At 33.2% G+C, this 14548-nt stretch overlaps 1 protein-coding gene across 1 annotated transcript; it reads left to right on the plus strand.

Annotated features, from left to right (window-relative positions):
* Positions 1-11109: 11109 nt before the first annotated feature.
* On the plus strand, positions 11110-13553 carry LOC149535820 (Ribosomal protein L34e superfamily protein). Its single transcript, XM_089804628.1, has 2 exons — positions 11110-11370; positions 11755-13553. The coding sequence occupies exon 2, from the start codon at positions 11886-11888 to the stop codon at positions 12588-12590; it is 705 nt and encodes a 234-aa protein (XP_089660754.1). The 5' UTR covers positions 11110-11370; positions 11755-11885; the 3' UTR covers positions 12591-13553.
* Positions 13554-14548: the final 995 nt, after the last annotated feature.

The following is a 14548-nucleotide window of genomic DNA, read 5'->3' on the forward strand; positions in this document are numbered from 1 at the left end:
TTCTTGAATATGAACCTTTATCCATTTTACTCTGATTGTGATGTGTGCCTCCCTTGACACCAAGTTGGTCTATTAATTAATTTAAAACATTGAAATTCAAATATGTAGTGCCTGCCCCTAAGTCGCATTTCTATTATCATTGCCAAACTCTTTTAGGCCAATTTATGTTTGATGATTAGTATTATTATTTTAGAGATTATCAGATATTGTTTTACCCTCAGTTTATTATATGATGAGATTACTTGGTACTCTATATTTCATGCATGTATGATGATTATTCAATGGTTTCAGTTATCGATGATGATCAGTTAGATGGTTTATTATTCCATGTGCTTTCTTATGGATACTTACCACATACTGCATGTGTATGGTGTGCGTGTTTATTTTATTTATGTATGGTGTTTCTGATGTGGTTAAGGAAGGGAGTCGTAGTCACTTGCTAGTCGGGATCTACACGATGCACCACTTCCTGCCATTGTCTGTTTAGCTTAGAATATTGTGTTTGTACATGCGTGGATTTTATGCAGGTTGCAGGTACCGGGTATTGACTTCCCTGAATTGCCAGGATGAGCGTACCCTATCGCATTGTCTCAATGGTAAGAGAGGGGAGATAAACTCTTAAGTCCAAATCCTAAACCCTTTAGCCAATTGTCCTAATTGATAATTAGGACAAGTATCTGAGTTAAATACCCTCTGAATGCATCAAATGATGTAATTTCGGGATTATAATCCTTTTTGTTTGATTTAGTATGTGTTTTTCTATGATGGGTTTTCGTATATTGTTATATGAGTCCTTGATGTGTTTTCTATTAATTAAGTCTAATTAAAAGATTAATTAATGATTTAATTTAATGGAGAATTAATATGATGTCTTTAATATTTAATTAATTAAGAAATTAATTAAATAAAAGAATTAAATTTAGAGATAAAAGTTCAAAGATAAATTTAGAACAGGATAATATTTATTTAATTTAATAATAATACATTTGGAGTTCATTTTTAAATAAATGCTAAATATTATTGTTATTTAAATTAATTAAATATGTTATCAATTAAGTTTCTAAAATAATTAAAAGTTGAAAGATATAAAATTATTAAGAATTCTAGATCGCATGATCTAAGCATGAGTTTAAATATGAGAATTAAATTAAAATATTAAATAATAGAAATTAATAACGTTATTTTAATTTCATAAAGTGCACATGAGATTAAAGTAATAAATTAATTTAAAATAGAAGTCAAGTGGAATATTAAATAAATTTATTTAATAAATCAACTTAATGTGCATGAAAGATGAATGCAAAATAAAAGAAAAGATAATAAAGGTTAATTTGGAGTTAACTGAGTTATGCAACGAGTCTTCTCGGGTGAACGCACAATTAGTGCCCCGATTTGAGGAGAATTTGCTTATCACAACTTTGGGGGTTCATTTTTGAGGGACACGAATTGGGACACGTTTTTGGACGGGAATTTTTGGGAGACTACTTTTGGAAGCGAATTTCAGAAGGCTGATACCAAGAAAGTTTTTCAGAAGAAAGTCATTGAAGAGGAGCGAATTCTATTACAGTTTTTGGGGATTTCGTATTAGCATCAGGTTCAGGTAGGGTCGTGCATTTGACAACTAAATGATTCATGAAATTCAATATGCTCTGTCTACCTCGTGCTTGAAAGGAAATTGTTTTCTCAGATCTTGTTGCATGAATCTTACCACCCTTTGTTCTAGAATTGTTGCTATTCAATTTCATATGTAAATCTAGATTGAAAAACCTATTTAGAAAACCTCACTTAACAACTGAAAGAAATTAGAATTTGATTTGGGAAGGGGTTTGAAATAAAAATGAAGATTTTAGATAGAAAAATTCGAACGGTTAATAGAATTTTCTCTATTAGATTATAGTTGTAAATGTTATAAAAGAAATAATAATAATAGAAAATTAGAATTAAAAAAAGAATTTGTTTTCTTAATATTAATGAATATTTAAAATAACATAAAATAAGAATTATTTATGTATTTAAAACATTATTATAGGAATTGAAAATAAAGTTAAATACACTTTATTGAGGGGAATTTATTTTTATAATAAATAAAATATAAAATAATAAAATTCTATTATATATATATATCCTTTGGGAAGGATGGTTTCAATGTTTCAATTTAAAAATAAATATTATAATAATAATAATTTAAAGTAATTTAATTGGGGGCGAGGGCCACCATATCCCCACCCCCCACCTACCTGCTGGGCGATGTGACTGACGCTGACGCAGGGTACTGCGACAGCGACAATCCTTAACTGTCGCGGCCGCAGGCCCCTGCGGCAGCGCAGTGGCCGCAGCCTCATTTAAAAGGCCGGCGAGCCTTTTCAAATAAACGCATTTCTTTTTTTTAAAAAAAAAGGGTTTATTAAATTTTATTAATATTGTTTTAATAATAGTTTTTTTTATAATTGGTTAAATTAATACTAATGAAATTTAATAAGTTCATTTTAATTTAGTTATTAATAATTTTTATTAAATAGTTTTGTTAATTATTAAGTAATTAATAATTGATAAGAAAATTAATATAGTTGTAGGTTTTAATTAAAAGATTTGAATGATTAATTAAATGTTAATTATTTAGTTATTTTATAAATAACTAATAATTAACTATATTAACATTGATTTAATTTAATTTAAATATAAAGGGGATTAATTTTGTATTTTACCTAAACATAGAAATGGGTTAATTGAGAAGGAGTAATTGCGAAAACTTATTACTTAAAACATATGTTTAACTGAAAATGGGAACCAATCATTAACTCAACAATATATTGTCAATCAAATTCATACTTTGAAATGAGAACTGAAACTTTACTTTTAACCCTATTGTGTATTTTGAGATCAACCCAAACTATGAAACGATACTGTCTTGATTATGTTTTGGGGTTGTTTTAGCTTTGACCAGTCTTAGGTTGTTACCAGAGGCTCGAGAGTTTGTGAATGTGAGGTTATGATGATTTGTTCTCGATCTTTTCAAACCAACCAAGGTAATGTGATAGTATGCTCTATGATGGATGTATTTAGTGTTTTTTTTTATTGCTTTCCAGTTTCCTCGTGTGAAGCTAAAGTGTATGTATTTGAGATACCTGACTTAACCATTTTCGAGTCTCGATCAGTTATATTTGATAACCATTTTTGAGTCTCGATCAGTTATACTTGGATTGTTTTTTGGTCGCTTGAGAGGACTGAAGTGTTTGTTATGTTATTGATGATGTCATGTTTTGACTTGACCATTTTGGAGTCTTCGATCAGTATTGAAATTTACTATTGGGATACTTTCTGGTTGCTCATTGGAGAACCATTGGATTTTGTGATTTATCATTGATGCCTTCAGTTGCTGATAGAGAACTGTCGTGGTCATATGATTATTATTTGGTGCTTATCTGTTGCTCATGAAGAACTGATGTAGTTTTGTGGCTTATCTTTTATGATGTCTTTTCAGTTGCTTGTATAGGACTGAGGTGGTTTTATTATGATTCTTTGATTTATGATTTCATGAGCCTAGGGTAGGTTATCTATGTGTAGAGTCGGGAAGTGGCTTGCAATGGGGATCGGGGCCCTAAGAGGCTGCCTGGAGTAACCCATTGTAAGTTGTTTTAATAAGTGAAAACATTTACACTAAATAAGGGAAAATGAACCTAATAAGATAATTGTATGTTCTCTCCCATGCCTTGAGTGCTAGTACAGACTACGATGGGGTAGAGAGAACGCTTGGTTACGACCTTGCATTCCATAGTATGCCTCGTCAGTGCGAGAGGATACTAGTGGCTGCAGGGATTAGTAGGGACCCGGGATTCCTAAGGGATTGCTCGGGTAACTTCTACGTGACTTTTGCGATGACACTTTCCCGCTTGCATATTACGTTTCCTACGTGTCTTGTGGTACCTCTGGGATTTAGATGTCGATCTTTTTAGGAACCCTTGAGTTAGAATACTTATAGGATTTCCTGGACTTAGAGAGTATTTATGATTATAGGTTTTGTTATCCTATTTGGGACTTGAGACTATCTCCTCAGCGCAGTGGGAGTGGACCATTTAGGTTCCACGCGGTCGAGTGGTAGTGCTTTTTACTCTTACCATTGAGATCCGTTCCATGGTCACCGTGGCTGGAGTGTTCGTGATTGGCATTTACCTTCACTATGTTCTTGGATTATTATGATGGATGGTTAGATTTTATGATAGATGTTTTATCATTATGGATGTATTGATGTATCATGTATGGGAATAGTTTCATATATTTTTACTGTACTTTGTATCATGGATTTGAGGATGTTGTATCTTTATCTTTACATATGTATATTCTTTTAAGCCTTTTATACCCTGTGACATGTACAGTGGATGATTGAGCATTCCGAATTAATTTGCCAAGGAGCATTCGAAACAAATGTATATTATGGACATTGGAGTTTTTGATTATTCTTTCATATGTATGTGATAGTTGTTAGACTTAGAATTTAATTAAATTTAAACGTGACTCAACGTCTTGGGATCTTTAAGAAATGTAACTTGCAATGTATGTTTGTCAATGATTACATGTTATTGCTTCTGCTACTATATGTTTGATGTGTATGTTATACATTCTTACTTTAAAAAAAAAAAAAAAAAAAAAATGTTTAGCAAACTTAGTGAAACTTTAGGTTAATTCTTTTGGATCCTTTGGCGGGGCGTTACAAAATATATCTAGCAACTCTTTTAAAAAAAAAAATAGGCAATGGACTGAAGCCTAGCTTACTTATTTATTATTATTTTTGAAATTTGTTATAATTATGTGTTAAAGCTTGAGTGGACTCGAACCCAAGGCCTCCCAAGAATAAGAGGTTCACAATTTACCATTGTGTTGTAGGTTCTTGCCTAATATATGTAGCAATTCTTATTGATAAAAGATCAATCAATAATTAGGGGTTGAAAAACTAGTAAATAAGATAAAGTCTCCTTGCTTTTTGTACATATAGAGTGATATTTGCTACCCTTAGAGATTGTGTTTGGTAAAGTTGAAATTCATTTACCATTTTTTTTAATGATGGCGCACACTTATTTATCTCTAGTATTGATAGGTCATATTTTTCCTTTTCTAATCAATCATTAGACTCGTCCAATTGCAAAATAATTTAAATATCAAATTATTATCATGTATTTAATATCACTTAAATTTTTTTGATCCTTATCCATATCCAATGCCTAAAATTTATTAACTCTAGATTGTTGAGGCTAGAATTCATTGAGGCTTAGATGTGATAAACTATGTCCCACAAGCTCTTGACGAGATTTGACTCTTTCATTATCAACCATGTTTATATGGAGGACAATGTGGTAGTACACTCTATTTTGGCTAATGGTTGTAATCTAGAGGGGTTGAGGTGTTAGTGAAATCTCCACTCTCTTTAAAAAGATGTTCAAACTATCTTGAAAGGAGAGTTCCCAATTTCCAATGAAGACAATGTGTAACATTTTGTGTTGGTTGTGGTGCATCCTTTGTATTGTATGATGTTTTCTTTCATAGGCCTATCCTCTTTTGTACTTATAAATTTTGATACTCCTAATCCTAAGACTATCTTGAATGGCCTAAAGAATCCATGTTATCCACCTCCAAGTGGACACAAAAAAATCCTCTCCCCCTACACGAGGAAAGAATTATAAATTATTTTTTTCGGGAGGTCAAAAATGAAGATGAGGATGAAAGAGGGGGGAGGGACATAATACACCTCGCAGATACAACATATTTGAAACCATGTCTATGCAAAAAGGAAATAAATTGTTGGTTGATGATGACTTCGACTATAATATTGAGTAGTGAAATCATAAATTTGAAAAGGAGAGTGGAAAGGCCAAGCTCATGAAATGTGGAGATATTGGTGCAGATGTTATTGGTGGTTCATAAAAATCCACCTCACAACTTGACCCATATGTCTGATAGGGTAAAGGAGGGGCTTGTTGACCCTGGTCTAAATATGTTGCAAAACAAGGATAACCTAATTTTTCCTATCTCAAATCTCACTCCTGCATCATATTTGACTAACTTACAAAGTAAGGTGCATGATCTAAAAAAATGGGGAAGCATCTAAAAGTTTAGCCTAAGGATTATTTACAACTCTATAACTTCCCTATGCCTACTACAACACAAGATGCTTGGAAATGATGGGCAAAATGAAGATAATTTACAATAATTTATTTAAATTCCTTACAAAATATTAGACAAATGCATTGTACCAATCAGGACACAACATCCTACCCTCCTATAATGCTTAATCATTGGTTTGACAAAGTTGTGACCCCCTTTGGGGGTTTTGTGAATATTTTCCTTGTCAGCATGATGGTATTGTTGGACTCTAGTTTGTTGAATTTTGTTTTCAACTATAGGAGTATGAATTTAGTTTTCTTTTGTTATGAATATTACTACTTTGTATCATGGGACTATTTAGGGTTATAGGTTGTCTGGCTATAACATTACTAATGTTAATAGTTCTATTTTAGGTTGCTTTTGATGTTTTTTTTGTTAGTGTGATGTGTTTGTACACCCTTAGGGTGTGGTTTTGTAAGGCTTAACTCCCTAGTTTTGTGGTTGATAAATTTTAAAAAAAATTATGTCTCACTATTTCACTTAAGCAATGACTCCCATTTTGTCATCTCAATTCTATGAAATTAAAAATTCTACTTTTAATCAATTGAATTGATACATGTCAAATAACTCAAGTACCATTGTTCTTAAATCACATAAAGTGGATCAAATCACTCTCGTTTAAGATGATGCAACACAAATAGGCTTTGAGGAATGACTCCCCACATTATGATATTTGATTATTTAAGCTCCTTTAGTGAAGACTTTTTTGGGTATATGTTTTCTTCATTTCTAAATTTTTATGATGGACTTGTAATCTAATGTTTGATGTATACCTTGGGCACTCTTATAATACAAGCATTCTTGTAAAAAATAAAATTAGTATTTGAATCCACCATTTCATAGTCATGATTATTCATTCAAAATATACTTTTGATTGTTGTGGCATTACTTTTGATTATCATTCCATGAAAACCTATTTTTCCAATGAATTACATATACAAAGTTCACTTTTGACTAAAATACCACTCTCTCTCTCTCTCTCTCACACACACACACACACACACACACACACACACACACAATGGAACATTTAAAGAGACCAACACATACAATATATAAAAATAAAATCACTTTAATATAAGGTTCTTTAATTTGATCTTTCATTGACTATCTTCAAGTTATAAGACAAACACATCTTTTTAAGTTTCAATAACAATCTAATGATGCTTTTTAAAAGATAGGTGATTTGTTTTTATGAAGATACATAATTTTAAATTGTCACCTTACAGATGTTTTATATCTTAAAGGTTAACACTTTAATGGTGGAATAACTTAACATAAATATAGGAAACATTTAGTACTTAACTTTATATTATCTAATTGATATAATTATTAGTCAATAACAATACTAATGTTATAACAATCAATCAACATTTATCACAATTTTATATTTTTATTGTGATATTCATATTGAAAATGAATGGTTTAATTAAACTACTAATAATAACCAAATAAGCTAGTTGTTAGACATAATTAAAGTACTAACACATAGCTAAGTAATATACATGTTATATTGATAGGGAATTATTACTATATGAACTCTTATTTCTTTTTAAATTAGTGTAGATAAGAAATTAACCTTACATTTAATTTATTAGGTTGATTAATTAAAAATAAAGTACTTGAATAATATGAAGTAAAAATGACATAAATATTGAGACAGATCAAAGCTTACCTAGGGAATTGAATGTGATAATGTTGTCAATTATTGAAAGGAATCTATCTAGAGACTTTTTGGGTTTAAGATTCTACTGTGTTTGATTAATTTGTTGTAAACAAAAAACACAATACTAGTAGGAACTTGCTCGTCTTTGTGATTGTATGTGAAAAAGGGTAGTGCTAAGAAGCACCTTTTGCACTTGTTAGATAAAGATAGGAGAGTGGTCAACTTTCTTAACATAATTAGGTCTTAAGATGATATAATAAGACTAAATTATATATTTTATTGGTGTTTTTTTTTCTAAAACTATTATGATTGATTTGGCTCATTTCATGATGTGTGTGATCGCTGGAGCAATCTTTAATAACCTATTAGTTGTTCTTGAAGTAATACAAGATGACGTTCTTAGATACAATAATTTATATGCATGATTCATAGTTTTAATGCCCATGCCAATGGGTAATGACTATAATAAGATTATCAACTTTGAAATTAAGATTTTTTTATTGGAAGGAGGGCTAGAATGCACCCATATGTAGTCCACAAATAGAATCAAAGGTTTGATTAAGTTTTGGAGGGGTAAAATCTTGAGAACTAAGCTAGAGATGGCGATTACGAAAATATTTCACATGCCAAAATAATATATGCACATGATTAAAGTTAATGAATACATAAAATAAGAGTAATAAGGGAGATAACCTAATGAACAAATGCATTCCAATTGTTTCTAGATTTTGCATACAAATAACCTTTTTTATCTTTTAAAGTTAAGCAAGAGTGGACATTAGGTTTGCAGTTTGAAAATGGACAAAACTATTTATTTTTACAAGTCACATGTCAATGAAACAACCAGCTGTACAGTCTAAAATAATTTAGTCTTTAGCAAACTAAGTACATCACACATATAGAAAAAGGGTAGATACAAAATGACTATTGATATCCATGAAATTGTTGATAAATGATGGGTGATGTACCTTTAGAACAAAAATGTCTTGCTTTAGACAACTTATTCACTAAGGAAGATCAATTGCTAATGAATAACCATAGTATAGGTGGTTTCACTTAAGAAAATATAGAAATAGTACCTCAAAGTCCTTTATGTATTTAAGGTCTTTTGTGGTTCTTAACATCTCTTACTTTAAGGCAATTTAATAATACATATTTTTATGCACATGTTCCAATCTCATTTTTCTTATGCTTCATAAAACAACTTAGCCAAGGCATAGTGGGCATGGCTACATCATTGATGCACATAGAGCAAGCTCACCTACAAAATTATATTGAAAGTATCGTAGAACTTCAACTTACTATTGATAATTTTAAGAAAACAAAATTAAAATACCTAATCAATAGATTTTCTCCCCCATCATCATATAATTACAACATATCCTATTCATTTCACAAACTATATTTATTTCCACGAAATGAAGTTGGACAAAACAACAAGCCTATTGTTCAAGCTTCATTATCAAAGGACATATCTAAATAATAGGTTACAATTTGTATAAGCTTTAGTGTCGTATTTTGAGGGTGTACTCTTCTTGGATCTCATAGATTGGACAAGAAATTTGTTTGACGAAACGAAGTGGAACAAAACAACAAGCTTATTTCAAACTTTGCCATTGAAGGGCATATCTAAGGAAGAGGTTACAAATTGTATAATCTTTAGTGTCGTATTTTGAGGGTGTGCTCTTCTTGGATCTCATAGATTGGTTCAACTTGGTGAACATTATCAAAATCCTTCATTTAACATCATGTGCAAACTAAGTTGGCCTAGTGACAAAGAATTTGGGATCTTGAAAGAGAGGACACAAGTTCAAACCCCACATGGGGTAAGATATGCATGCCTTGTTTGTAGCACATATAGGTGGTCTTGCAAGGAGTGCGGGGTAGTTCTATATTATTACAAGCCATTCATAGGATCAAAAATGTGTTGCTTAGAATTGTAAATTATAAGAGGACACTCCTCTCTCTTTCAATCCCCATTCACAATCACTTTCACTAGTGCATTTTAAGCACTTTTGAAGTTACATAACTATAATGGGACAATGGATGTGAGCTATAGGTAAAGATTGAGGCTCATTCAATCAAAGGACTCTCATTAAGAGAGTGAGGTAATTTGATATAACTATAAGCCATCTATAGACCCAAACAAAGTCCGCTCGATACTGTATACTATAAAATCTCAACCCCCCACGCCCCTCATCATTCCCACCCACAATCACTTTCACTAGTGCATTTTTAGCACCTTTTACAATTCCATAACTATAATGAGAAGATGAACATGAGATATAGGTGGAAATTAGGGCTCATACAATTAGGGAGCTCTCGTAAAGAGTACACGATAATCTCTTATAACTATAAATCATCTATAGACCCACACAAAAATCGCTCAATACTCTACACTATAAGAACAACCCTCTTTTTCATCCCCACCCACAATCACTTCACTAGTGCATTTTAAGTACATTTTCAAGTTCCATCATTATAATGAGAAGATGAAAGATGAACGTAAGATATAGGTGAAGAATGGACTTGAGACAATCATGAGACTCTCGTAAAGAATACAAAATAATCTTTTATAACTATAATCATCTACAAACCCATGCAAAGATTGCTATACTCTAAAAGCACCCCATCCCTTTCATCCCCACCCACATTCACTTTGATTAGTGCGTTTTAAGCACCTTTTCAAGTTCCATCACTACATAGGAAAGATGTGAGATATAGGTAAAGATTGGGGCTTATATCCACCGCAAACTAAACTGAAAAGCCATACATCCATCCATGGGAAAGTGATTGACCCATGCCATGCCCACCATTAACTCATGTCATGTGCCCATCCGTACCACCTCACCATTATCACGTGCAAATCACGACAAATTGCCCATTTGTGCCTTTGCCACGTGGCCCATAGCAAAATACCCTTTTTTAACCCTTTTTCACATTTACCTTGGGATCGAAAAGAAGGTTAAAAAAATTTCCAAGGCCGGAGGTGCCAAAAACAAAGGGAAAAGCCTAAAGTGGGGCTTCCTAACTCCGAGTAAAACCAACATTAAGTGACAAAGTGCATTAAAATAATTGAAATTTGTCTTTAAAATCAACGAAAATAATTTGATAATTTTCTATAAAATCAAAAAAATTGGGGATTAAAAAATTCATGAAATTAACTTGAAAATCAACGTGACTTTGCCATGACGTCCAGAAAATATTTTGTCAAAAAGCGTGCTTGATTTTTCTAATAATTGAACACTTATCGAAGCCTAAAACAAAAAGAGGGACTTTTATTCTATAATTGTATAAGGAAAAATAAAAATAAAAATTTAAGAACACGGAACTTTCACAAAGTCTTCGCCTCCTTCCTTTTCCCTCTTCTTGTTGTTGATATTAATATTTGTTTGTTGAACAGGCAAATCTTCAAACCCTCGCAGATCTCGCTATTGATTTTACCAACGAATTTGGTTTGGTGGAAGGGTACTTTGTTGTATTTCGATTGGTATTTGCATCTGGGGCATTTCGGGCGATTTCAAGATCTGCGGAATTCGATTTATCAGGTGCCTTGTGGATCAATTTTCGGTGTTTTCTTGTGTTTTGAATGATGTAAGTTTGTTTAGGTTGAGATTGGGCTTGAATGCCAATTTGTAATTTTGTTTCTCTGAGGGCTCCGATCAAGGAATGGATAGAAACCCTCGTGTAATTGCGGTTTTTTGGCTTTGGCTCGTTGGGGTTTGTATTGGTGCCTTGGGTTGCCGTATTTGGCCATCGTGAATTGAATCATGTTTATTTTATTGTTTTAATTTGGTCAATTAGGAGAAATTGAGTGATGCGGTAACGATTTAGGTTGAATTTGTTTAATCTGTTGTATTTTATGGGCAATTGTCTTGTGTCCTTGCAATTGATGAACATATCAATAACGTGAGATTTTGATGCACCTGCAGGAGATTATTATTTGTTGGGGTTTCTGGTGCAACAAATCGGTGATACTGGGGTGTGGCCGCAGAGAATATTGGCAATTTATGTGAATTAGTTATATTACAATTTCTTTTTCCCCTTTTCAGAAATTTATTCAATGGTTGATTGCCGGGGCTTGATAGAGTTCTGCAAGGCTTTTGAGCAGCACAGGAATATGGCCAATTCAATGACCTTAACCGAGCAGGTGGCCTACCACCGACAAAATAATCACAACAACCGCAATAGGAAACAACAGAATAATTTGGGAGCCAGTGGATTGAATCTAAGCCATGCCCTCTGCGAGCAATCCTCTACTGCCGTGGTAGATATTGTGATTCTGCTCCTGGTTCTCGGTGCCATTGGTTTTCTTTTCACGCCGTATTTCAAATTTGTGTGCCGCGAGGCTGCTGAGATATTACCTGCCACTTTTCTGCTGATTGGCGAGGTGATCTATCATGCGCCGATTGCGTATGCATCTGGAGCAATCTTAATGTTTGTTTTGGTCATTGGGGCGTGGGAGATTTATCAGTATAAGTCCAGGAAGTGTGAAAATCGTCATTGCAGGGGGCTGAGAAAAGCGGTGGAATTCGATATTCAGCTGGAGTCAGAGGAGTGTGTAAAGGCTTTGATGTCTTCGCCTGACGATTCGGTGGGAAGTGGACCGCTAGAATTAGGGCAGGATCACAAGGAGTTAGAGGCAGAACTCCGACGGATGGCTCCTCCAAACGGACGGGCCGTACTGATTTTTAGAGCACCCTGTGGGTGTCCAGCAGGTCGCATGGAAGTCTGGGGGCCTAAAAGGCTCCGGAAATCTAAAAAGTAATGCGCGTTAAGGAAAAGCTGAGAAAGAATGACAAAGGGAAAGTTAACCACCGGGTACTAATTTGTAACCTTAATCTTGTGTCCATTCATAGAAAACTTGAAGACAGAAGCATTGGTCAATGAGGTTCCTATATGCTATCCAAATCTGAAAACTGTGATCCTATGTACAATTGAATCTGAAAATCTTCTGGCAGATAGATTACTTGATAAGCAAATATGTTTCTAATTGACACAGTTATGGCTGAGGACTTGAAGTCTTGATTGGGGATGAGATTGGAAATCCAAATTTGCACTCCCAAATTTTTTTTGATTCTATGGTGATGGCCTTTTAAGAATATCAAATAACTACCAGATCAGTAAGACGTGCCTAGTCTAGATCATCTATTAATGGGATTGTTTTTGCAATGGAAGGTAGGATTTGTTTTAAGGATGACAATTACAAATAAACATTCCTCAGATTTATCAATTTACGAGTAATGGTGGCCTATCAGGATTTTTGGTCTTGAGCTGGGTGAGATTCAGAGGTCAAACACACGTTACATGGTTGTTCTTATTGGTCGACCAAGTTAGGTCTCATCGGCAGGTGTTCCCGACAAACTAAGGATTTCATCTAGTCAAAAGAGGAAAGTTCTCTATGCTCAGGACACATGATGCAGAGGAAGGCAGTTTTTCAGAATCATTGACAAACCTTTCTGTCTCAAGAGAAACAAGGAAGCTGCTTTTTCTCCGAGGAATGGGATTGAATGGATGAATATTCAGATTATTGCCAAGGTTACTTGCCCTTTGTCATTTTCTCTGCAGCTTTCTCTACATACTATAGTTAAATATACTGAGAGGTTGGCTATGGCTGGCTCCCTTTAAATAAATGACAGCAGAAGTTAAACATTACATCAAGTGGAAACTCTGTTTCTTCTCCTTTTTGGAGCAGCATTAATGATAATATAGAACATTTTGAATTTGTCTACTTTGTCTGAATAATATGAATTTCTCTAGCTGAATGAAAATGAATATTTATGCAATGTTTTCTTTACAGGGTAGCATATGTCAAATTTGTGTACATTAGAATTATGACTCCCATACGTCAGTTTATGAGATTTTTGCAGCCATATCAACATTTATCTTGTATTGTTGAGTCAGTTAGCTTTTAAAGATTGTGCTTCTTCTAATTGGGAATGAAAATATGGTGGCAAGGAAATGCTTAAGAGGGTGATTAACATAAATATTTTCACATGCTAGGATAGTTTCCCTTGTATAATGTGGTAGGATTACTTCCATTCATGATTGCTAACTATTGTGTAAATGTCCATATCAAAGTTTATACCTCTCTTCATGCTTACTTCTTTGGCCTTCTTTTCCTTTTCATCGTGTGACAATTTATCAGGTATTATTTTTGATGTCATATGATGGACCTCTAAATTTTATGATGACATGATCTTGTTTCTACCCCAGAGCATGCATTTGCTGATACTTTTACAGGAGGAAATATAATAAGATACGTCGAACCTGATTTGAGTGCATAAAAGTTCACTTGATACATTTTTTTGATCTAATTTGAAATTTGGCAATGTGATTTGTCATTTGTTATTGATGTGGCACAAATATTCTTCTGCCCTCACTGAGGCAGTAGATGCAACACGGTAGTGACGTAAGATCATTAGTATTTATGAAATAATATTTTGGAAACAGTTGCACATTCCACATTTTTGGTGTAGACAGAATATTTCTTCTAGTTAGATTTATGAATATGCTTACAAATGCAGACTACCTGTACTGAGAACAATTTCTTCCAATCAAATGTTACCTGTAGTTGGATCTTGTGATTGTTCATATTCCTATGAATAAAGGTATGTGATGGAGGGAAGTTTTTGTTCTGATAGAATTATGATTGAAAAATGACTGGATATTGTTGTATAAATGCAACTTTACCGAATCTTGTGATTATCAACATGAATGAAGTTA

This window comes from Cupressus sempervirens, chromosome 10 (genome assembly GCF_028749045.1).
Source record: "Cupressus sempervirens isolate cs-2001-9-10 chromosome 10, ASM2874904v1, whole genome shotgun sequence".
NCBI classification, from domain to species: Eukaryota; Viridiplantae; Streptophyta; class Pinopsida; order Cupressales; family Cupressaceae; genus Cupressus; species Cupressus sempervirens.

Bases quoted from the DNA above. Each gene is read 5' to 3' on its own strand.
- LOC149535820 (XM_089804628.1), top strand. From the start codon at position 11,886: ATGGTTGATTGCCGGGGCTTGATAGAGTTCTGCAAGGCTTTTGAGCAG.